Below are 25,233 nucleotides of genomic sequence, written 5' to 3'. Positions count from 1 at the left end.
GAAATATGGAGTAGGAGCCCCCACACAGAGTCCCTCCTGGGGCATCTGCCTAGTGGAGCTGTGAGAAGAGGGCCACCATCCGCCAGACCCCAGAATGGTAGATCCACTGACAGCTCGCACCGTTCACTTGGAAAAGCCACAGACACTCAATGCCAGCCCTTAAAAACAGCTAGAGGAAGGCTGTACCTTGCAAAGCCACAGGGGTGGAGCTGCCCAAGACCATGGGAACCCACTTCTTGTATCAGTGTGACCTGGATATGAGACCTGGAGTCAAAGGAGATCATTTTGGAGCTTTAACATTTCACTACCCTGCTGGATTTTGGACTTGGGTGGGGCCTGTAGCCCCTTTGTTTTGGCCAATTCCTCCCATTTGGAATGTCTGTATTTACCCAACGCCTGTACCTCCACTGTATCTAGGAAGTGACTAACTTGCTTTTGATTTTACGGGCTCATAGGTGGAAGGGACTTGCCTTGTCTCAGATAAGACTTTGGACTGTGGACTTTTGAGTTAATGCCGAAATGAGTTAAGACTTTGGGGGACGGTTGGGAAGGCATGATTGGTTTTGAAATGTGAGGACATGAGATTTGGAAAGAGAGTCAGGGTGGAATGATATGGATTGGCTGTGTCCCCACCCATATCTCTGAATTGTACTCCCATAATTCCCATGTGTTGTGGGAGGGACCCAGTGGGAGATAATTGAATCATGAGGTTAGTTTCTGTCTTAACTGTTCTCATGGTAGTGAATAAGTCTCACAAGATTTGATGGTTTGATAAGGGGAAACCTGTTTTGCTTGAGTCTCATTTTCTCTCTTGCCATTGCCATGTGAGATATGCCTTTCATCTTCCACCATGATTGTGAGGCTTCCCCAGTCATGTGGAACTGTAAGTCCAATAAACCTCTTTCTTTTGTAAATTGCCCAGTCTCGGGTATGTCTTTATCAGCAGTGTGAAAACAGGCTAATACAGTGGCCTCCAGCTGCATCCATGTTGCTGCAAAGGATATGATTTCATTCTTTTTCATTGCTGTGTAGTAGGAATAGTTACTGTTAACATTTGAATATGTTCTTCCAATGTATTTCCCCTCCCTCCCTCCCTCCAGCCTTCCTTCTCTCCTCCTATCCATCCACTAATAGACTAACAAGTGATATTGATAATATCAAAGAGTATATAGGTTTATATCTTCATTTAAAATTTGATATAACATAAAACTTACAGAAAAGTGGCAAGTACATAAGAAAGAACTTTTCTTTTTGCTGAACAGTTTGAGAGCAGGTTGATAGTATGATGCTGTGTCACTCCCTCTTGTTTTAGTATGCATTTCAAAGACTACATATTTTAGTGTGTATTTCACAGTTGCATTCTGGTTATTCTCCTGTATAACCAGAATGCAACTGTCAACATCAGGAAATCAACATGGATACATTACTGTCATTCAGATCCCATTAAACTTTCCCTAGTTGTCCCAACTATGTTCTTTATATAGCAAAAGGATCTAGTTTAGAATTATGTGTTGCATTTAGTCATGTTTTTTTAGTCTCCAATATGGAAGAGTTCCTCAGTCTTTTCTTGGCCATGATCTTGGCATTCTTGAAGATTGCAGGCCAGTTATTTGTAGAATATCCCTTACTTTTGATTTGTCTGGTGTTTCCTCATGATTAGATTCAGCTTGTGCATCTTTTGCAAGAAAACTCACAGAAGTGATACTGTACTTTGCTTATGATACAGTGTCATAACTTCATCTTTAAAAAAGCTTTAGTTTTTGAGGGTTTTTCCATTTCTATTAATATTCTTTTAGAGAATGATTTTTAATTTCTGAGTAATATTTAATTATTTGTGTATTCCGTAATTTAACCGATTCATAATAGGATATTTTCATCATAGGACAGGTAGCAGGAATATCAGTTTAGCTTTGATTTGTAATCGACTCATTGTCCTTTGAATCATGTTAAATTATGAGCAGTATCTTAATTATTTTAGCCAAGTAGGAAATTGAATGACAGAATCTTGGGGAAATCTATTTAGTAACTATTCTGAAAATTCTGAAGTGAAAGAAGATGTTTGTATGAGGCAGAAGTATGTTTTTATCTTTTTGTACTTCTTGTTTTTTGTTTTTGAGAACTTGCTAAAAATTTAAGCCATTTTAAATATTGGGATTACAAATTAATAGCATCACTGACCCCTTTTCTTCTTAGCCCCAGGAAAACTGTGGTGCATGTATGCCAGTACTAAGCTTTTAATAATAACTCTATGGCTTTTCATATTATCTTTGTTCTAAGGTAAAAAACATTCAGTCTTTTTAAAGAGTAGGTTTTTATCTATTTAGAGTAAGTTCTGAATTATATGCATACTATTAATTAGAAAAGAAAATTTACTGTAAAACATGTTGGATATACATTAAAGTATTGGTTAAGAACTTGGACTCTAGATTTGAATCTGGGTACCATTGCTTACTATTTGTGTGTTATTGGGCAAATTACTTAATCTCGTTTCAGCCTCAGTATCCTAATCTGTAAAATTTGGCTAATAAAATTTCCTAGCTTTTCTTTACATTAAGAAGAAATGTAACTTGCCTAGTATTTGTAAATGTCCTGTAAATGTTCATTGTTTTATTTCTTTCTTGTGCACTGATGTCTTAAATGGGACCCGCCTATTACTTTTTACCTTTTCATGAAACAGGAAGTTCAATAACGATAACTCGAATTCAATGCATAGAAAGTGCTAAAGGTGGCTGCCCCTGCTACCTTCCTAAACTTTGATGATGAACTTACAGGCAGTGGGCAAAGACCCCAGTTTTCATGTTGCCTCTGTAAATACTGGACAGGTGGCAACCTTCTTGCTTTCATTATAGTGTTTGCCCACTTGAGATAAATTACCTCTTCTCGGTATCCAAATGGTGTGCCTGCAAGAGATCATTTACCTCAAACAGGGGAGAATGTTACTTCCACTGAAGGGTTAGGATATCAATCATTATGGGAATGGACTAAAGAATTCTTTAGATAGCTGAACTTTTTGATATGACTGGTCCAGACTAAAATTCTCAAGATAGAAACAAATGTGCTGATTTGCTTTGAAATATCTCTGAACGAACACAGGAGTAGATGGACATAAGTAGAATGTTAACACATTTTGTCACACATTTCCTCAGTAATTACATCTTAATTATCTAGAAGATAGATGACCCAAATATACCCCTGCTAGTACAACTCAGAACTTTTTTTTATTGCGTACTTTGAGTTAACTTTCTAGAGGTCATAGCGACCCTTTCAAGCAAACTAAGCCTAGGTTGTGTTCAACTCAACATTGAGATTTCATACTAAGGAAGTTCAAAGTGATAAGAAAAGATACTGGTATTGATAAGCAGCTATTGGCATATATTTAAAAGTGCTGAGGCTTTATTGAATCTTAAAAAAATTATAAAAAGAATCTTGCTACTCCAAGTGTGGTCCATGGACCAAGAGCATTGGCATCAACTGGGAATGTGATACAAATGCATAATCTCAGACTCCACTCCAGACCTAATGTGCATTTTAACAAGATCCTCAGGTGACTAATATGTACAGTGAAGTTTGAGAAGAGACTTAGGGGATTTTATTATTTTGTTATTTAAAAAAAATTTTTGTGTATGGGATTTTGTTATTTATATAACTTCACTCATATCTGGAACTGAAACAAGCACAATCTGACTGAGTATCGTTTCTGGTGCTTCAGCTGCTAGTGTCTATTTTGGGGAGCCACAATTTAACTTACAGATTTTTAAAAATTTTGTGATTTCTTATATTATTACTTTCACATTTTGCCATATTTTTTCAAACATTTTATGAAAAAGTATAAGCATGCAGGAAAGTTGAAAGAGTTTTACAGTGAACAGATATTTTGTATTTTACATTGAAATTTTATTTGCCTGTCAATTTTTAAGAGCAATTTTCAAATGGATAATTCGTCCTTGAAAGTGTTCACAACTATGCAAAATCTTACTTTCATGTCTTTTATAGAATATATTTTATAATGCAGATCTAAAATAATATACAAAATCAAAATAATTTTAGGAAGCATAGATGAGGCTTGAACACATTTTGTAGTTTATGGGTAATTTCTGGGCAACTTCTAAGAGCCTGAAGCTTTTTTTTTTTTTTTTTAAGAAAGCTAAGTTGGATATCCAGATATATCTAACAAAGCCACATAGTTATCTTTTCAGGTTTTTGTAAAAGAGCAAAAAAAATTTTCCTTAAAATCTGTACTAAAATATTACAGATATATTTAGAAAAATTTTTTACCTCCTTTTCCAGAAAAAATATGGCAGCTTATAGGTATTTGCAAAATATAACATAATATTCGTTAAAACCTAAGCAGAAAAAGGAGCAAATTCAAGCCAGGAATGACATTGAAAAAGTCAACTATGATGGCCTACACACTTGTGTTCACATTTTGGTCTGAGGATTCAGTTGCCAATTATGTTATTAAAGAAAAATCACAATTTAGGAAAAAATACAAATGTTCCTTGGGCTAAGAGTAGATAGGAAACTGTTCTGCAGCTCTTAATAAAAAGGGATATCAAGTGATAAAATGAACAACATTCTCAGTAATATCAGACATAGGACTTTTTCTTTTAAGCCAAATGTATTGTGATATAATTTACATGCAATAAAATGTGCTTATTTAACTGTAAAATTTGACTAGTTGTGAAAAATGTATACACTAGAAAGTATACAAGAAAATGTATAGCACATTCTTTTCACCTGTTTTGGAGTCAGTCACCCCTGCTCCTACCTGGTCTAAGGCAACCACTGGTGTCTTCTCTGTCCCTTTAGTTTTTCCTGTTCAAGAATTTCATAAATTTTATAAAAATGGAGTCATACAGTGCAAAGGAGTGTAGCTGAACTGCACAGGTGGAGGGAACAGTTCCCAAAGGCTGTCCTCACTTCTGACACCACAAATTCAGGGGTCCCCAGGGCCACCCTCACTTCAGGCTAGCTGGCTACAAATTCGGGGTCCACATGGATTCCTTCAGGTGAGACAGTTTTCTAGAACAACTCATAGAACTCAGGAAACTGTTATATTTAGGATTACAGTTTTATTATAACAGAAGGAAACAAATTAGAATCAGCCAAAGGAAGAGACATATAGGGTGAAGTCTGGGATGGCTCCAAATGCGAAGCTTCTGTTGTCCTCAGGATGTGTTACCTTCCCAGTATTGATGTATGATAATATGCATGGAGTATGACCAACCCAGGAAGCTCACTGGAGCCTTGATGTCCAGAGTTCTTAATTGAAGCTTTATTAGATAAGCATGATTGAATGGATCACGCTCCACATTGTTGACCTTAATATTTAGTTCTTTTCCTCTTGAAGATTGGGGTGATATCATATGACTCAAAGCCCCAACTTGCTAATCATATGGTTGGTGTTTCAGGCACGGCCAGCCCTTATCCAGAGTTAGCATAAACTATCAGATGCTCAACATGAGTCATATCGTTACAAACTATCAGGTGTGGTCCGGGGCCACCACGAATACAAAACACACTCTAATCACTCCAGAAATGCCGAGGTTTTAGAGGTTATCTCCCAGGAGCTGGGAAAATGGCCATACTTCTCCATAGGTGAGGCCAAATTTCTTACTACCCATACAATATATATTCTTATATATCTGGATTCATCTACTTAGCATAATGTTTTTGATATTCACTTGTATTACCTGTGACTGTAGTTTGTTCTTTTTCATTGCTGAGTAATATTTCATTCTATGGTTATACCAAAATTTGTTCATTCATTAACTTATTGATGGGCATTAGAGTTGTTTCTACTTTAGAGTATTATGAATAAATCTGATGTGAATATTCATATACATGTCTCAAAGGAAATATGTTTTTATTTCCTTTGAGTAGGTACTCAAAGGCTTGGAATTCTTGGGTTGTAAGCCTGTGTTTTGCTTGAAGAAATGAGCCATGCAAGTATCTGAGGGGAAACGGTGGTAGTTGGGGAAAGGACATTCTAAGCAGAGGAAATTGAAGTGCAGAAACCCTAACAAAGGAGTGTGCTTGATATTTTTAGGAATGGCAAGGAGGCCCAAGTGGCTGAACCAGAGTCAATAGTGGCAGAAAGGTGGAAGATGATGTCAGAGAGATAGCAAGGGCAGGGATAACACCTGCACCCACATTATGCAAATCCTTGTAAACTATGGTAAGAACTTTAGATTTTATTCAGATTGAGATGGGATACCATCGGAAAGTTTTGAGTGGAAGAATGCTGATTTAACCTTTTAAAGGATTATCTCTGACTTCTATCAGTAGTTAAAGGTGTAGGTAGTAAGAGTGCAGTGTTCTAAGATGAGGAACAATGGTAGCTTGGAATAGTATAACATCATTGGACTTGGTTATTGGCTAGAGTCTGGAAATATTTTGAAGATAGAGCTGATAGGGTTTGCTGATGTATGTTGAATGTGAGGTGTGAAAGAAAGATAGGAATCAAGAATGGCTTCAAGGCGTTTGTCTTGGGCAAATGGTAAATTGAAGCAAGAGTTACTGAAATGGGGAGATTAGAGAAGGAACAAGTAGGAAGAGAAAATGAAGAGTTTTTTTTGACATGTTACGTCTGAGAAATATATTAGACTCGTAAGTGTCAAGTAGGTGGCTGGATATCTGAATTTGAGAAAAATGTCAAGACAGATAAAATTGTAAGTGCTGTCAGTATAAATGTTATTTAAAGTCATGCTGTTGGATGAAGTCATGTAAGGTAGTGATTTTAACCCTGGTTGTACATTAGAATTACCTGTGGAGCTTTTTAAAAATAGTGAAACCTGCATTCCACCCAGATTTTGGCTGGGGTGGGACATAACTGCTTTGGGGAGTGAGTATAGCTAGAAGAGCTCTGAGGATTTGTGGACCTTTCAACATTTAAAGGTTAGGAAATGAGAAGGATATAGCAACGGATTCTGAAGAATAGCCATTGAGCTAGTTGGTGAACCCTGATGGTAACCTTTAAGCCAAATAAAGTGTTTTACAAGTAGGAGTGTAATTAATCATTTGGAATGCTGCTGCTAAGGTGAATATGATGAGGATTGAGGAATGACTCCAAATTTGGCAAGATGGAGATTACTGATGACCTTGAAGGGACTGTTTTGATGGAGTAGTTGAGACAAAGTCCGACTGCAGTCTGTTAAAGAGAAAGTGAGTTGTGTTACAGACAGTTTTTATGAAAGGCAGGCAGGTACATTGGGTTGGAGCAGGAGCAATATTTAGGGGTCAAGGGAAGTTTTTGTTTTAAGATGAGAGGTAATTCAATGTGTTTGTGTGGTAAGGGGAATGATTAAATGAATGAAAGAAAAAAAATCTTGATACATGAGGGAAGGCAGAATTGGCAGATGTAAAGTCTCTGAGTTGATGAAAGGGATGGGATCCAATGCACAAAAGTGGGGAGGAAGGTTGGCACAAACAGTTCAGGCATTGTAACAGGAGGGAAGGCAGAGTATATGGGTACAGATGCAGGTAGGTTGGTAGATTTGGTAGTAGATGTATGTAAAAATTATTTTCTGCTTGCTACTATTTAGTGAAATAAGCAAGACTATCAATTGAGATGGAGGAAGGTGAGAAGATACTAGTTATTGGAGAAGCGGAGAAAGTGAGAAATAGTCATTCAGGTGAGTGGGAGATTAAGTTCATCAGATGATCAGCTGCTTGGGTGTCAGGGCATAGGAGGTTTTTATTTAATCAGGGTGGGAGTTTGCCAGGTAAATACAATGGAAAGAAAGAGCAGCAAGGAACTTGAAAGTATATGCAAGAGTATAGTTATAGTTGTTGGGAGAAAATTCTCCATAGGTCTTGTGTTTTTGCATATTTTGTGAGCAGAGGCACTGACAGCTTTCTTATTTATTTATTTATTAGCTATTTTTTCAGGGAAGTTTATGTAGCAAGCAGCCTTGGAAAATAAAGACAGTACCTCCCTCCAGAGCGGAGGACACGTTTGTTTACTTTCCAGTATAATGAAAATAATGTTTCCCTTGGGGAAAAGATCGGGCAGGTTTGTTTTCAGCCTATTATAAAAGATTTGGGCTTCCTAAGTTCTGGATTCCTCAGCTATGACACAAACCCATTACATGCACAGCATTAGCCTAGGTCACTCTATGTCACCTCCATGGGACTTGGGGAGAAAGAGGAACTGTAGTGCATATGAAGCTCCTGTGCCATGTAGTGCATATGTTTCCTGTGCCATGAGTGTTAAAGCCCCTTTTCTCTCACCCAGGAGTCTTGTGTTTTTTGCCAACGTTCCTGAAATTTGTTAGCTTGAAAATAAGGTGACCTCAAACTCCTGGGCTCAAGAGATCCTCCTGCCTCAGCCTCCTGTGTAGCTGGGATTATAGGTGTATACCACCATGCTTGGCTTCAATTTTAATTTTTATTTTTATATATATATACTTTTTATTTTAGAAAATTATGATAGGATAGTAAGTTCCATATTGCAATAAATTAAGTAGCAGAAGGGCAATGGAAATATGAGATATTGGGGAAAACAAATGAGGCAGAATTTCTGATTGTTAAGGAAGAACTTGTTCATGTATTTTAAAAAGGTATTATGGTAAGGGCCAACTCTTCCTGACATTTAGATTCTCTTGGTTACATTTATTTTTATTTTATTTTATATTTTTTGAGATAAGGGCTCTCTGTCTCTGTCACCCAGGCTGGAGTACAGTGGTGTAATCATAGCTCACTGCAGCTTCAAATTCCCAGGCCCAAGGGATCCTCCTGCCTGAGCCTCCCGAATATCTAGGACTACAGATGTGTGCTACCACACTCAGCTGATTTCTAAGGTTTGTTTTTTGTAGAGATGGGAGTCTTACTATGTTGTCCAGAGTAGTCTCAAACTCCCAGCCTCAAGCAATCCTTTTGCCTTGGCCTCACAAAGTACTAGGATTACAGGTGTGAGCCACTGCACCTGGTCTCTACTGGTTATATTTAAAGGAGGGATGTGTCAGTTTTTTAAAAAAATGCCAAAATTTACAGCATACCAGGAATGATATGTTTTATAACTGGTTAAAAATACATGATGAAAGGTTTTTTAGATGTCAACTTAAAAATATGGGAGGGCATACATATCAGGTTCCTATTATTGGGCTAACAAATTGTCACAATCTGTGGCTAAAGACCACACGAATTTATTGTCAGATATTTCTGGAGATCAGATGTCTGAAATAGGTCTTATTGGACCAAAATCAAGGTGTTGGCAGGGCTGTATTCCTTCTGGAGGCTGTAAGGGTGAATCTGATTCTTTTTGCAGCTTTTAGAAGCCATCTGCTTTCCTTAGTTTATAGCCCTTTATTCCATCTTCAAAGCCAGCAGCATCGCATCTGCAAATCTCTCTCTGACTCTGACCTCCTCTTCTGTGTACCACTTTAAAGGACTCTTGTAATTATGTTGGGTCTACTTGAATAATCCAAGATAATCTTTTTATTTTAAAGTCCACTGATTAGCAAACTTCATTCCATCTACACCCTTAATTCTCTCTTGCTGTGTAACGTAACACAGTCACAGGTTCCAGGGATTAGGATGTGGACATCTTCAGTGAGGTCATTATTCTTCCTACCACAGCATACATAGTTAAAAAAAATTACAGAATACGTTAGTGAGGACAGTTAAAGACCACTGTCCTGCCTCTGGTATTTGACATTGCTGATCACTTCCTTCTTCCAGATTCTTTTGATGTCCATGATATTACTCCTGTTTCTCCTCCTTTCATGTCCTTGGGCCTTTCTGTTCAGTGTGTGTGTGCCCCATGGGCTCTTTTTCTTTTCTCTTTTCTTTTCTTTCCCTCCCTCCCTCCCTCCCTTCCTTCCTGTCCTTTCTTGCCCTTCCCCTTCCCCTTCCGCTTCCCCTTCCCCTTCCCCTTCCGCTTCCGCTTCCCCTTCCCCTCCCCTCCCCTCCCCTCCCCTTCCCTTCCCTTCTTGGAGTAGGACTTTGACTATGGGTCTTTTCTTAGCCATTAAAATTTTTTTTTTATTTTTAGTAGAGAAGGGGTTTCTCCATGTTGCCCAGGCTGGTCTTGAACTCCTGAGCTTAGGCAGTGCACCCACCTTGGTCTCCCAAAGTGCTAGCATTCTAGGGGTGAGCCACTGCGCCCAGCCACTTAGCTATGTTTTTATTCCTTGTTGTCCCGAGCAGTCCCATGTATAGCCAGGGCTTTATTTACCGTCTATGTGCTGATGGCTCCCAAATATTATGTGTAACCTAGACCTCATTCCTGAACTGAAAGCTTGTATACTTAGCTTCCTATGAGTTTCCTAAAAAAAACCCCTAAAATTCAGCATATTCAAATTTTTACCCATTTTCTTAGGCCCAAAACTTCCTTCTGAAAACTGTCTTTGTAATTGACATGACCATCTGCCAAATAGTATCTAAAATAGAAACCTGGCAGTCACTGTAACATACTTTTATTCTTACTCTTATTCTCCATATTCTACATTTCTTATTGGGTTATTTTTTTTTTTTATCCCAGCCCCATTGCTGTGGTCTTAGCTCATTTTTTACATGTGTTACTAACCTGCTAGTGGGTATCCATGATTCCACTCTTAGACTGACCCACCCTTTCTCCCTGTCTCCCAGCATTCCTTCATTTAGCAAAGTGATCATTTGGATGAGGGTTATTGAAATAATAAAGAAGTAGCATCAGTATCTTGTAGAATATTATAAAACATATAAAAGTATATAAGGAAGTAAATTTAAACCTCATGTAATCTCCTTATTAGAGAATATTAGTATTTAATTAGTATTTATATCAAGTTGTTTTTTGGATATTTCAGTGTAATGGGGTCATTCTATAGATACATTATTTTAATTATTCTTTCCCCCTCACTTATTATTTTAAATTGTTATAATAATGATATCATTTCATGGGGTTATAATGATGGTTAAATCGGTTAATGCATGTAAGCAGTGCTTGATCTGTCACATATCTTTGTCCTCAGTATCAGCAGCAATATTGTTCCTTGTTTCTTATTGCATGAATTAACACTTTAGCTAGATAAACAACACCCTTCATGACCAGATTCTCATCTATTTGTACAGTCTCACCTCCCAGTGCTGTCCATAATAAACCTGCAATTTAAGCAAATGGAACTGCTTATTATTCTTCAGAAGTGAGATGCTCTCTTATGTCTCCAAACATATGAGAAGTAACTTTTCCTGTCACTAAACTTTAAAAGGAATTTGTTACATGGATTATCATATTAGAAATATTGAATAACATTGCAGTTTCTGTCTTTAAATGCAATTTCATAGAAGATGCAGAAGTTTTTTCTTGTCAGTAAAACTGAGAGCATAATATTATATTGTCATTCTCTGACTGAAGTAGTCCAGGTATGTAGCTTTCTTGTTAATTTAAGCTGACAGAGAGAGAGGGTCAAGAATATAGATTTATGATTGGGTAGTATATTCCTTAGATAAGGGATCTCTTAACCAGGGGTTCATAGACCTCTTCTCAAAAGGGTCCATGGGTAGAATTCAGGAGAGCCGGGGGAACTTGAGCCGGCAAGAATTCAGGAGAGCTGGGGTCTGTGGGCTTGAATGAGAAAAAAATTACATCTTGTTTCACTATCTGCTAACAGAATTTTGACAGTTCCTTCAATTATGAATGTTAACGATAGACCATGATAATATTAGCAGCATAGTGACTTTGGTACTAATACAAATATAGTGACTTTGGTACTAACAGATATTTTTATATTGTAATACAGTTACTGCAGCTATCTCACATGTAGTTTATGCTCATCTTAACTAATCAGTAATCATGAGAGTCATCACTTACATGGCAAGTAATCATAGTCTCCCCCGTACCAACGGATGCTGGTGCAGTGCAGCTGGCCAAGTGAAAGGACAACTCTGCATTTAGTTGTTCATCCATCAAAGTGAGGTTCTGTGTACTCTTTGTTTATGTGGCTTTTCAGTATTCTCTAAATACAAAATTCTCTGTTATTTTCTTTGAAATAGCAGCCTTAAGCCCTTGGAAAGACTTCAGAACTCTTTAAAAAGAGTTACTGAAGTTACTTCTATCTAAATAGCATAAAATTTGAACCATGGATTCATAGTTCTTTCCTTTCCAATACAAATTGCATTGAATATGTTGACCTAGCCAAAGATGAACTCATTGACTTTAGGACAAAAAACTTACCACACTAGATTTTGGATTTAAAAGCCTTGGAGAATTCTGGTATTTTTTGTGAGAAGCCCTCCACTATGTTGTAAAATGAACTATCGAAGCTTTAATTATATTTGTAGCAGTAAATACTATATTTGTGAATCAGGACTTTTATCACTTTTAAATATATAAAAAAAACTTGATGTCCAACATGACGTGTGATGCCTTGTTGAAGACCGCCCAAAAAGTTCAATGTTCTTATTTGGTTTATGCAAAAACTTTCACTATGTTATGTCTTCTAAAAAACTATCTTTATCTATATTTTAAATGTACTGTCTTGTACTTAATGGATTAATAATCAAACTTAAAATATTTTGAAAACTGTATTACAGAAAAATTAGTTTCCTTTGTAATCCCACATCTCTTGATTTATGGATTTAAAATGATTATTCTGAGAAGGGGAGCCATAGGTTCCACCAGACTGCCAAAGGTGTCTGCAGTACAAATGAATCATTTGTCTAAAATGATAACAGAAGTATCATTTGTCTAAATCAGAATATGTTTCTGGATATTCTTATTTGGGGGCATTTGTATAATAATAAATAATACAATATAAATGGGAATTATTGATTCTTAATCAGTGTTACACATCCCCTCTCTCCATTGTCCAACACAGTTCCCTTATACATATGAGCTATTCTATAGCTAGCTGTTTAATGAATGAATGAGTAAGGTAGTGCATGGTGCTTTTAAAAATAGTTTTGTTATTTCTGTGAAAATGCTTATGCCCAGCGTAAAACCTTCACACAATACAGAAACCTGCACAGAAAGTAAAAATCACTCAAAGGGTCACCTCCAACCATTCTTAACATTTTGATGATCTCTACCAGTATCCCATACATGTGTACAAATATAATCAGACACACACAGTTTTACATGAGGGAATCATATAATCATGCTTCATTGTAATTATTTTTACCCCCACTCAATGGATAATGAATATCTTTTAATATCAATAAAATAAATCTATATCATTAATTGTATTTAGTTACATACTAGTTGCACTGTATATATCTACTGTAATTTACTCAGCAAATTTTCTTTTGATGGGTATTTATTTTTTCTTATTTTTTTCGCCATTTTAAGCAATATTGTAATCAGCCATACTATAGTTAATATGCTTGTTTATAAAATCATTTTATACTTGTGCAGTTATTTCTTGGGCTAAATTAATAAGAAAGGGGATTGTATATTTTACATTTAGAAAGTACTATCAGTATTCTTTACATTGTTCTTTCATGAACAGTGTTGACCATTCTGGTTTTCTCATAATACCTTTGGCATGCAAAATTTTGATAATCTCTTTGACCTTTATCAATGTAAAAGGCAAAAGACATTATATTATTACTTATTTGTATTCTTTGATTGGTAGTTAGGTTGCACATCTTTTCATTTGTTATAAGCCCATTCATATTCTACAAATGATCATACTGTGATCATATTTGGGGGTGTGTGTGTCTTATGGAATTATAAAAACTCCTTGTGTATCATGTATATTAACACTATCATAGTGCAAATAATTTTGCAGCTTGTGTTTTAATTTTGCTTGTGATATTTTAATGTAGTTTAAAAATTATTAATCATTTATTTCTGTTTTTTGTTATGGTAAGTTACTGAGAAAGGCTAGTCTTACCTCAAGGTAGTATTGCTCATATTTTAGTAGAATACTTTAGATACATTAAATCTTGAGTTTATCTGGAATTATTTTTCCTGTAAATAGTGAATAAATGATTAAACTATTTTTGCAGCCAGATGACCAGGTAGCTTTTTTCGGGGGGCGGGGGGGCAGAGTCTCTCTCTTGCCCAGGCTAGAGTGCTGTGGCCAGTCTCAGTTCACTGCAACCTCTGCCTCCCGGGTTCAAGTGATTATTGTGCCTCAGCCTCCCGAGTAGCTGGGATTACAGGCACGTGCCACCACATTCAGCTAATTTTTTGTATTTTTAGTAGTGACGGGGTTTCTCTGTGTTGGCCAGGCTGGTGTCCAACTCCTGGCCTCAAGTGATCTGCCAGCCTTGGCCTCCCAAAGTGCAGGGATTACAGGCATAATTCACCATGCCTGGCCTACACCAGTATTTTTAAATTCTGTAATCCATCTTTTCCCTGATTAAGATATGCCATTTATAACACGTTAAATTATTGTTTAAGTTCGTGGATCGATCTATTTCCTGTATTTCCAGTTTACTCCATTAGTTTCCACCTCTCTTCTAGTACCAGTATCATACTGCGTTTTTCATGAGTGTATATCTGTGTGTTTTACAATAAGACAAATTCGCTTACTACTTTTTTTTTTTGTAGTTTTCTGGGCTGTTTTGCCCAGTGATTTTTAGATAAAACATTGCTTTGAAGCAAACATCTTACTATAATGTTTGCCTCCCAAGTTTGAAAAATGATGTCCACATTCACGTTTCTCAAATTATTAGCAGTTTGGAACACAAGCATAATTTTTACTCAGAGGGAATGCTTTAAGATTGTGATATACTGGGGTCACTTAAAAGGAGTTGCATATAAAGAAAGTTGCATATAAATAGTGAAAGATGTTCCTCTGAAAGTAGTAGGGACCAGATGTGTAGGACTTTTGAGCCATGTTTTAAGGAGTTTAAAATCCATTCTTAGATTAGAAGAAAGTCATTGAGGCATAAAAGCAGGCAGTGTGATGAGATCCTAGTTGTGCGTTACGAGTTATTCTATCTACTATGTGGAGAATGGATTGAAGAAGGGGAAGACTAGAGAAGACTGTGTCTTAGATATGGCCATGACTACAGAGAAAATGGAATAAATTGGAGAAATACTAAGAACAAGAAATGGGAATATGGCAAGGGAAATGGAGATGTCAGGGTTGACAAAATGTTACCAAGTGTGTAGAACTGAGGTGGAATTAAATTTAGTTAACAATACTCATTATTAATATTATTAACATTATTATTAACATTACTCATTATTACAATATTATTAATTATTTTTGCTACTATTATACTCATTACTAACATTATTTTAAACATTACTAATTATTACCTTTTTTGGTTAAAGGAATATTTCTCAATCTTTGAGTATGAGGACTTCATTTTAATAAGAAAAAATGTTGTAGATTGCTCTCTCTTCCACATAATAGATGTATTTTGAGTAGCAGTTGATTTATGTAATGTTTTCAAGGGACTTTTAATTTTATTACTCACAATATCATTATTATTCACGCATATATTTTGTTAGGGCTAAATAAAGATCAAAATGCACAATGGTTACTGCAGTACTGCAGCTAAAAGTAGTGGAACTCTTGCAATAACTTTGCAATGTCCTTCCTTCCCCACCTCATCAAGATCTGCAGCCCACAGATTTAGAACTACAGGTCGAAACAATTCTTTATGAATTTGTTTTGAAGATTTTAGCCCTAGATGTACATTTTTTCCCCTTCTTTTGGAAAAAGTAATTTCAGAATATAGGGTTCGCTGCTTTCATTAAAGACACATTTTATTAAATAGGAAGAAAGTGATTAACTAATGTATTTAACATAAGAATTTGTTAAATGTAGCAAGCCAAACATTTACAACAGTCTAGACAAGTACACATGAGGAACTTCAGTGACTTTATTTTTTTCCTCTTATTTCTGTATTATTATATAAATAATTTTACAACTGTATCACTAGAGGATTTTTTTTTGTTTTTTTCATTTATTTAATATAGAATTAATTGCACTCTGACCCAAAAGAAATGCAACAAAAACAAAGATAAATAGAGGGGGCATAATTAAACTAAAAAGCTTCTGCACAGTCAAAGAAATAAGCAGCAGAGTTAATAGACAACCCACAGAGTGGGGGAAAAATCTTCACAATCTCTACATCTGACAAAGGACTAATATCCAGAATCTACAAAGAACTCAAACAAGTCAGCAAGAACAAAACAATCTGATTAGGCCAGGTGTGGTGGCTCATGCCTGTAATCCCAGCACTTTGGGAGGCTGAGGTGGGTGGATCACTTGAGGTCAGGATTTCAAGACCAGTCTAGTCAACGTGGTGAAACCCTGTCTCTACTAAAAATATAAAAATTAGCTGGGTGTGGTGGTGGGCACCTGTAACCCCAGCTACTTGGGAGGCTGAAGTGAGAGAATCACTTGAACCCGGGTGGCATAGGTTGCAGTGAGCCGAAATCTCATCATTGTACTCTAGCCTGGGTGACAGAGCAAGATGCTGTCTAAAAAAAAAAAAAAAAAGAAAAAAAAAGTCATCAGAAAGTAGGCTAAGGACATGAATAGACAATTCTCAAAAGATATACAAATAGCCAATAAGCACATGGAAAAGTGCTCAACATCGCTAAGATCGGGAAATGTAAATCAAAACCATGATGCCATACCGCCTCACTCCTGCAAGAATGGCCATAATAAAAAAAAAAAAAAAATAGATGTTGGCATGGATGCAGTGAAAAGGGAACACTTTACACTGTTTATGGGAATGTAAACTAGTACAACCACTATGGAAAACAGTGTGGAGATTCATTAAAGAACTAAAAGTAAATCTACAGTTTGATCCAGCAATCTCAATACTAGGTATCTACTCAGAGGAAAAGATGTCGTTATACAAAAAAGATACTTGCACACGCATGTTGATAGCAGCACAATTTGCAATTGCAAAAGTGTGGAACCAGCTCAGATGCCCATCAATCAACAAGTGGATAAAGAAAATTGGTATCTATATACCATGGAATACTACTCAGCCACAAAAAGGAACGAAATAATGGCGTTTGTAGCAACCTGTATTGAATTGGAGACCATTATTCTAAGTGAAGTAACTCAGGAATGGAAAACCAAACATGGTATGTTCTCACTCATGTGTGGGAGCTAAGCTATGAGGATGCAAAGGCATAAGAATGACACATTGTACTTTGGGGACTCAGGGGAAAGGGTGAGGGGTGACGAGGGATAAAAGACGACATATTGGGTACAGTGTACACTGCTTGGGTGATGGGTGCAGCAGAATTTCGGAAATCACCACTAAAATATTTATTCATGTAACCAAACACCACCTGTTCCTCCAAAACCTATTGAAATAAAAAAAAAAATTGCCCTCTGTACTGTATAATGTGACCTGTATTATAAAAACACTTCTTATTATAGCATACATTATTTAGTGCTCTTACTGTAATTCATTGAGAGTCAGCAGTTAGGAACTTAGAGCATATGACTTTCACTTCTTAAAAATTTAGAAGAATGCATTGCAGAATTATATTGTCATTTAGTATCACCCTTCAGATCAGTCAGTGTCTACACAAACATTTCTGTGACAAAGTAAAAAACCTTATTTGTTTGTTTATTTATTTATTCCTTTTTTAAGACAGTCTCGCTCTGTTGCCCTCCCGAGTTCAAGCGATTCTCCTGCCTCAGCCTCCTGAGTAGCTAGGATTACAGGCACGTGCCACCATGCCCGGCTAATTTTTTGTATTTTTAGTAGAGACGGGGTTTCACCGTTTTAGCCAGGATGGTCTTGATCTCCTGACCTCGTGATCTGCACGCCTCAGCTTCCCAAAGTGCTGGGATTACAGGCGTGAGCCACTGTGACCGGCCTATTTATTAAAATTTAATTACAATTAATTTGTGCTTTTAAAGGCTCTTTATCTGTGAAAAATTTTTTTGTATCCTGAAATTTCCTAAAATAATGAACTTTTATATTGTTTATTTAAAAACAAGAACCTTTGACATATAAGAGTTAACATTAATTTCTCTTGGTATTCTTGTGTTCAGCATTGTTGCAGTAGCTATGGAAATAAAAAGAAATATAATTTAACAAACATGTAAAAAATACCCATGTATGCTGGGCTGGCACAGTGAAGATAAAAAGAGTTCATTAAGATGAAAAAAGACACAGCTAAATAATTGCAAGGTAGTTGGAGAAACAGGGAATACATATATATATTAGGTATTGAAATGGTGTATTAAATTGAATATTATAGACAAAATAAATTTTACTGTTCTTTCATTCAGCAGTGGCCTATTTAATTCATATAGTACTTTAGTAAATTCCTTTAACTCAGCGTTCTGTATTATATGTTGATTGCCATATAAAGCTACTTAATTCTTTTTCATCCATTATTTATTTAAGGAATATGATTGTTAACAAAAGGACTGTGTATTTTCATTATACTTTGTCTTTTTTCCATGGAACTGTCACAGAGTATGTTTATAATGAGTGGCATATAGAATTAAACTTATATTATCGTATATTTATATTCCTAGAAGTTGATGCATCAATAACTGATAGAAATAAATTTTACCTGGAGGATATTATGCTTTTATTCACTTTATTTCCAATTTATGTATAACTCCTAAGCAAGATCATTTTCAAATTCCGACTGCTACATAGATTTTAAAATTTGTCTGTCCTTTAAACATTGAGGAATAAAATAAGTAGAATGAAGCTCAAATTTTATAACAATGTCTCCATGAGACAGTACTTTATGCCATAGAAAACCATTGGTTGATTACCGTCTCAGTCAATGTTGCTCTTCAGTGTTGAATTATATGTATTCTTATAAGGATAACACATTTTTAATTTGGTAAGACTAGCTAAATTTGCTTTTTGTGCTTATGATGTAAAGACAAGATTTAAATTAACACCAACAGCAGAGGCTCTTAAAAATGTAGAATGTTATACTATGAATTTGAATAATCTTTCTGTGCTTGTCATTTTACATGGATAGTATCATAAGACAAGTAATGACAGATTAAGACCTACCTAGCAGAGGGAAAACTAAATTACATGGCTTTATTAAGGCATAAATAAACCTATTAACCATTATCTGGAATACCAATTAGTAGAAAGAGCACTGACAATTTTATTTATCAACATTAAACACAATTATTAATTACAGACCTGATGAATCTAGCAGTAAGCAGGCCATGTTGGATATGCTGGGACCTTAAGTCCATTATATGAGAAGGATGATTACCAAAATCCTGTGGGGAAATAAGTAATTGTAGTTGTAAAATTTTAATTGCCTCGGAATAAGGCAAATTATATTTTCTGGTCTGAGAATATAAATAGTATATCATGAAGGTAACAAGCTTTGGTAGTTGTAAATAGAAAATGGATTTATGTGAGGTTTTAAAACAAAGAAAAGAGTGATGAATTTTTAGTGTCATGCTATTCCATGTGAATGGCGTACTGTAAATACATGCAGATTTTTTTTGATATATTCTTTAGTAGGTGAGCTATTCTCTGAATTCCTTTTTTTATAGTGAAAATAATGTGAGAAGGAACTTTTTGAATGAATTACTGCAGGTGAATGGGAATTATATAATTAAAAAATATTTTCCTTATGTGATTAGCAGTGTTGTGAAATGAACAAGAGACAATTCACATTTTTGTGCCTTTTTTTCTTTTTCTTTGAAGATCCAAATTCCAGAATTTGTGGACATTTACTCATAGGTGCAGCCAAGAATTCTTTTGCAAAACTCATGGATAAAATTAGTCTGGTAATGGAATGTATACCTCTGCACAGTAGCAGGAGTATTACATATGTAGAAAAAGATTCCCTGGTTCAAAGGCTGGCCCATGGACTTCATAAAGTAAACACACTGGCCCTGAAATATGGTTTGCGTGGCCATGTGCCCATTATGGTATGTATACACTTTCATTTATTAGTAACCTAAGAACCTGTAGGTTTAATTTTGAATTAGCCTAATTTGTAGTTTAAATTATTAGTTGTACATGAATCTATCTGGATTTTCTTTATAGTTCATGTAAAATTTTAATACAGTAAATAAAAGTACTTCCAAATAAGTGTCCAAAATATCAAAATGCAAAAATCACTGGCCAGGCGTGGTGGCTGATGCCTGTAATCCCAGTACTTTGGGAGGCCAAGGCAGGTGGATCACCTGAGGTCAGGAGTTTAAGAACAGCCTGGCCAACATGGTGAAACCCCGCCTCTACCAAAAATACAAAAATGAGCCGGGGGTGGTGGTGGCTGCCTCATGCCTCTAATCCCAGCTACTCAGGAGGTTGAGGCATGAGAATCGCTTGAACTTGGGAGGTGGAGGTTGTAGTGAGACGAGATTGTGCCACTCTACTCCAGCCTGGCCTACAGAGTGAGACTGTCTCAAAAAAAAAAAAAAAAAAGGCATGACATTAGTGCTATAAATTTAATGTTCTCTATAAATGCACTGCAACAGAATTGTATGAGACCTAAACAGCTGTCAATTTCATTTTTAGCTATCTAGGTTATTTCTTTTCTCCAGATTTTTTTTCATAAACCAAATTATTAGTCACATAAAAAATAAAGTTTTCACCTCTATGTTTCTGTAATAGCTAGCACTGGTTTTTGGATAATCTAAGTTACATTTAATTTAGTAAAATGGTTATTGCTATTGTTAGTAAATCTGTAGTTACTGTTTATAAAATTGCTCTTGTTTAACAACAGAAAAGCACAGCATCGTTGCAGAAGCAAATATTTGGATTTACACAAAGACTGCATGCTGCAGAAGTGGAGCGCCGCTCACTACGCTTAGAGGTCACAGAATTCAAACGAAGTGTGAATGAAATGAAAAAGGAGCTTGACAAAGCCCAGGGTCTGCAAATGCAATTAAATGAATTTAAGCAGTCTGTAAGTATATATCATTTAAGAAACTGTTGCTTTGGTGATATATATTTCTTTATCTCTATATCCTTTTTTCCTTAACTTTTGTTATGTTTGGTTTTTCAAATAATTCAAAACCCTATTAATAACATTTCTTTTTCTTCAGAAAACTTCCCGTGTAAAATGCCTCTAATTGCTGATGTTGGTGGCAGGCAGGGGAGTGGGGAGAGAGATTTCCTCTCTTCTTTTTTTTTGAGATGGAGTCTCACTCTGTTGCCCAGGCTGGAGTGCAGTGGTGCAATCTCAGCTCACTGCAACCTGTGCCTCCCGGGTTCAAGTGATTCTCCTGCCTCAGCCTCCCAAGCAGCTGGGATTACAGGTGGCTGCCACCATGCCTGGCTAATTTTTGTATTTTTAGTAGAGATGGAATTTCTCCATGTTGGCCGGGGTGTTCTCGAACTCCTGACCTCAGCTGATCTGCCCACCTCAGCCTCCCAAAGTGCTGGGATTATAGGTGTGAGCTACTGCACCTGGCCTCTTCCCTTCTTATATTGAATATTTTGAGTAAATTAGATTATTTCGTATGAACTCAAATTGCTTTTCCAAAGAAATGTTCAATTTATCTAACGTCCATCAATGACTTATATGTATTATTTTAAAAAGCAGAAAATAGCTGAAAGAGCAAGGCCGTATGCCAAATACCATTAGATCAAGAACAAAATGTCTAACTGTGTGAAGCACAATATAATGCAGACATCCACATATTCTGTTTGCAGTTGGGATAGTTATTAACATTGCTGTTTTTAATGTGGATATGAGAACATAGAGTTAAAAGATTACCCTGAAACTTCAAGACTATACAACTTAAAACAGCTACTATAACTTCAGTTTAAATGTGCTTTTATCTTTTGATTAATTTGGAATTTACAGTTTTAACATTTGCAGTAACAGAGGCATCAGCAGGTGTAGTAGTTTAGTTATTAATCCTATGATAATGTAATTGTGCTAGTGTTAATTATTATTTCAAGTAGATACACCTTCAAAGGGCAAAGAGTTCCTATGAATTAGGCAGGTCAAGTAATCATGAATTACTCTTAAGCCATAGGTTTCTTTTCAGTAAATGTCTAAAGACACCATAATTTTTCCTTCTCTTAGTTTTTTGCTCAGAGAAGGAATATTTAAGAGTTGAGCTGCTTCAACTTTTTTTTTCTAATTATAAAAGTTATACATGACAACCGTAAGTAAAAATAGAAGAAAGTATTAAGAAGAAAGTTTAGACTGGGTATGGTGGCTCATGCCCATAATCCCAGTGCTTTGGGAAGCCAAGGTAGGAAGGTTACTAGAGGCCAGGAATTCAAGACCAACCTGGGCAACATAGTGAGACCCCATCTCTACAAAAAAAAATTATATTTATTTTAAAAATGAGGAAAGTTAAAATCATTTTAATCTTACCACCCAGAACCAATCACTGTTGAAATGTGGATGCATTTTGTTCTCCACATTTCTTGTGTATATATGTGCCTGTGCATGCCTTTATGCACAGTTGTAGTTTGGAATAATTTTGTATGTACAGTTTGCATCCTGACTTATATAAATATATGTATACATGTATGCACTTAAAGTACTGTAATCATTTTCCTCTGTCATTTAATTATTAATTTCATTTTAGTTAAATGAATACTAGTGTGTCATATGAATGTATCAAAATTTGAGTATTTCCCTTTTCTTAGATATGTGATTTTTTTCCATTTTTTGCCATTTTACTTAAATAATAAAGAGATGTTTATACTTTTAAAAACGAATTCTTTGAAAGAATGTCTCTCCTTCTGTTTGATTTGCTTCTGTATCATAGAAATAGTTGAATTTGGGATATTGAGATAGTCTACCACAATGGACACAGACAGTCATTTATGCAATTTTTGAGATTTAGAGTATAGTCAACTGTATTTAGATTTAGATAATAATGGCTTTTGTAAAAATTGGAAAATTCCTTACATATGTTGCTCCCTGGAATATATACGAAGAATTCTAAATATTCTACACAATTTGATTTCCTAGTCCATAGTTAAGTATTAAGAAAACAAGTTTGCATCTTTGATTAGTTTAGAAGTAGTCAGGACTTAATTTCCAGAATCTAGAGAGAAGATTAGAGTTTGAGGGAAGGTTAGTGGAAGGTGACAGAATCCTCTTGTAAGGGCTTTGAATAACTGGCTTGCAGTAATTAAGAGTATGTTTGAGGAAGTGCTTAGTGTGAATTGCTTCCTCTGAAGTGTAGAAATAAAAATAGGATAATAATTGAGGGAAGAGGTACTTAATTTTTACTTTATTTTACCTTATTTTTTGAGATGGAGTCTCTCTCTGTCACCCAGGCTGGAGTGCAGAGGTGCAATCTCAGCTCACCACAGCCTCCGCCTCCCAGGTTCAAGGAATTCTCCTGCCTCAGCAGGAGTTGGCGTTACAGGCGCCCACCATCACGCTCAGCTAATTTTTTGTATTTTTAGTAGAGACAGGGTTTCACCATGTTGGCCAGGCTGATCTCAAACTCCTGACCTCAGGTTATCTGCCTACCTCAGCCTGCCAAAACGCTGGGATTACAGATGTGAGCCACCACACCTGGCCAGTACTTGATTTTTAGATATTGTCCTATAATTATAAGTTATGAAGTACGTGACGATTTCTAACATTTAGTGATCATGTTGACCATGTATCAGACACTGACCCTAAGCACGTTACAGGCGTTGACTCATTTGGTCCTTATAATTAGCTCACATGCTATTATTATTTCTAATTTACAGATGGGGATTTTGGAGCAGATAGAAACTAAGTAACTTGCCTGGAGTCATATAGTTATTAATGGAAATGACAGACTTTGAACTTGGTTCATGTGGCTCTAAATCTCATGCTTTTATCCACTTCATTACAGTGGTTAATGTTGATACCTAGGTGTGTTAATAAAGGGTTGTTATATTAAAAACATAATAGATGAAGAAAAGATGCTATTTTCCTCTAAGAAAATTGGAGAGAGTGCCTGCAACCATTTGTCTCTCACTCATTTCAGAAAAAGTGTATTGGAGAGAATAAAATAGCTTCTTTATAGTTGGTCTAAAATTATGAAGGGAAACATCCTGCTCACCAAAAGCTATTTAGTACTTTAATGGTTTTGGAATACTGTGTCCATCTACTGACAGTCGTTCTTTAACAGCTAACTTCCCCAGTCTCGTGATCTTTGTTTATTAGCTCCTTACACTTGCTTTCACACACCATCTCTTTCTTATTCTGCATTGATATACTTGCTTGATTTTATTTACTTTACAGAGGAATAAACAGAATCGAGCCAGTCTCTGGGAGGGATGGATGGACAAGAGAGGCTAAAATTACCTGAGTTTTTAGGTAAAGGGGAAATTTTGGAGGATTGTGAAGGGAACACACGTTCTGTTAAGACAAGGAAGTCCTGCAAAATGGTGGGGATGTTGATGGAAAGATCTTTATTCACTTGATGGTCAAGTAGATTGAAAAGGACAGAATGGTCTCATGGCAAGGAGTGGTAATTTAAAACAACACATTAAAGATAGAAGAGGTACAAAAATATATGTTCACGAGACCCAGCGCATAGGGGGATGTTAATAAATAGAAATAGAACTGGAGTGCTGAGAGGAGACTGTCAGATTTGATGTTTTGAAAGCTGAGGGTTTGGTTGTAATAGCACAATGTGGAGAGTTCGGCAGCTGTTAAACAGCGACTAAAAAGTTGAGTGTTCTGTATAATCCCAGCACTATACAAGTATCAGTGACATATTAGATATACCTTTTACTGGGTGACTCTCTGAAAATGAGGCAACTTTCCTGTGTGCCTTGTGATCATTCTCATTAATTTATATTAACATGGGTAAGTCATTAGACATCTGTTTTTATGCTACACTATTGGCTTTTAAAATTTCTTCATTGTTGAGAAATGCACTCTTAAATTTTTGAGGAATGCACCCTTAAAAAGAGAAATGAGTTTTAAAAGACAGTTGCTTCATGGAAGTGGCAGGCAGGGTACCTGGTGCCAAAATAAAACTGAGTGCTTATGTATTATGATATAGAAGGACCTATGTAATTGATTTATCCTAAAACTTAGTTTCAGCAAAAGTCTTTCTCTTTATATGAATTGCATGCTTGCTGTTGGCCCACGAGGAAACTGTGACTATGCACATTTCTATTTTTGTCTTACTTGTCAGAAAAATAAAAGACAAAGCCTATATTCAGTTACAATAGTTACTAGATACTTAGAATCAGAAGGATTTTTTTCCTGTTTTTCCTCCCAGATTTTTTGAAATTTCAAATCAACCTGCTTTATATTTGTGGCGAATGATATTAATCCACCTCACATCCTTTTTTACAGTGGGAAAGTTAAAATTTTTAAATAGATACATGTGTAACTTGTGTATTTAAGTGGCCTGAATCGTTCCTTTGAGTTTTCCATATATATTTCTCAAGTTATCTACCTTTTGT

At 35.9% G+C, this 25,233-nt stretch overlaps 1 protein-coding gene across 18 annotated transcripts in view; it reads left to right on the top strand.

Annotated features, from left to right (window-relative positions):
- The window catches only part of CCDC171 (coiled-coil domain containing 171), a 467,560-nt gene that overhangs the window by 229,927 nt on the left and 212,400 nt on the right, over positions 1-25,233 (top strand). For all 18 annotated transcript variants that reach the window (XM_054519835.2, XM_054519832.2, XM_054519828.2 and 15 more), the window contains 2 exons: positions 19,558-19,784; positions 20,585-20,767. In XM_054519835.2, the coding sequence (XP_054375810.2) occupies positions 19,558-19,784; positions 20,585-20,767 (410 nt within the window). The remainder of the gene's footprint in view (positions 1-19,557; positions 19,785-20,584; positions 20,768-25,233) is intronic.

The sequence above is a fragment of the Pongo abelii genome, chromosome 13, assembly GCF_028885655.2.
Source record: "Pongo abelii isolate AG06213 chromosome 13, NHGRI_mPonAbe1-v2.0_pri, whole genome shotgun sequence".
NCBI lineage: Eukaryota > Metazoa > Chordata > Mammalia > Primates > Hominidae > Pongo > Pongo abelii.
Note: the sequence above shows the minus strand (reverse complement) of the source record. Positions and strands in the feature narration are given on the sequence as shown.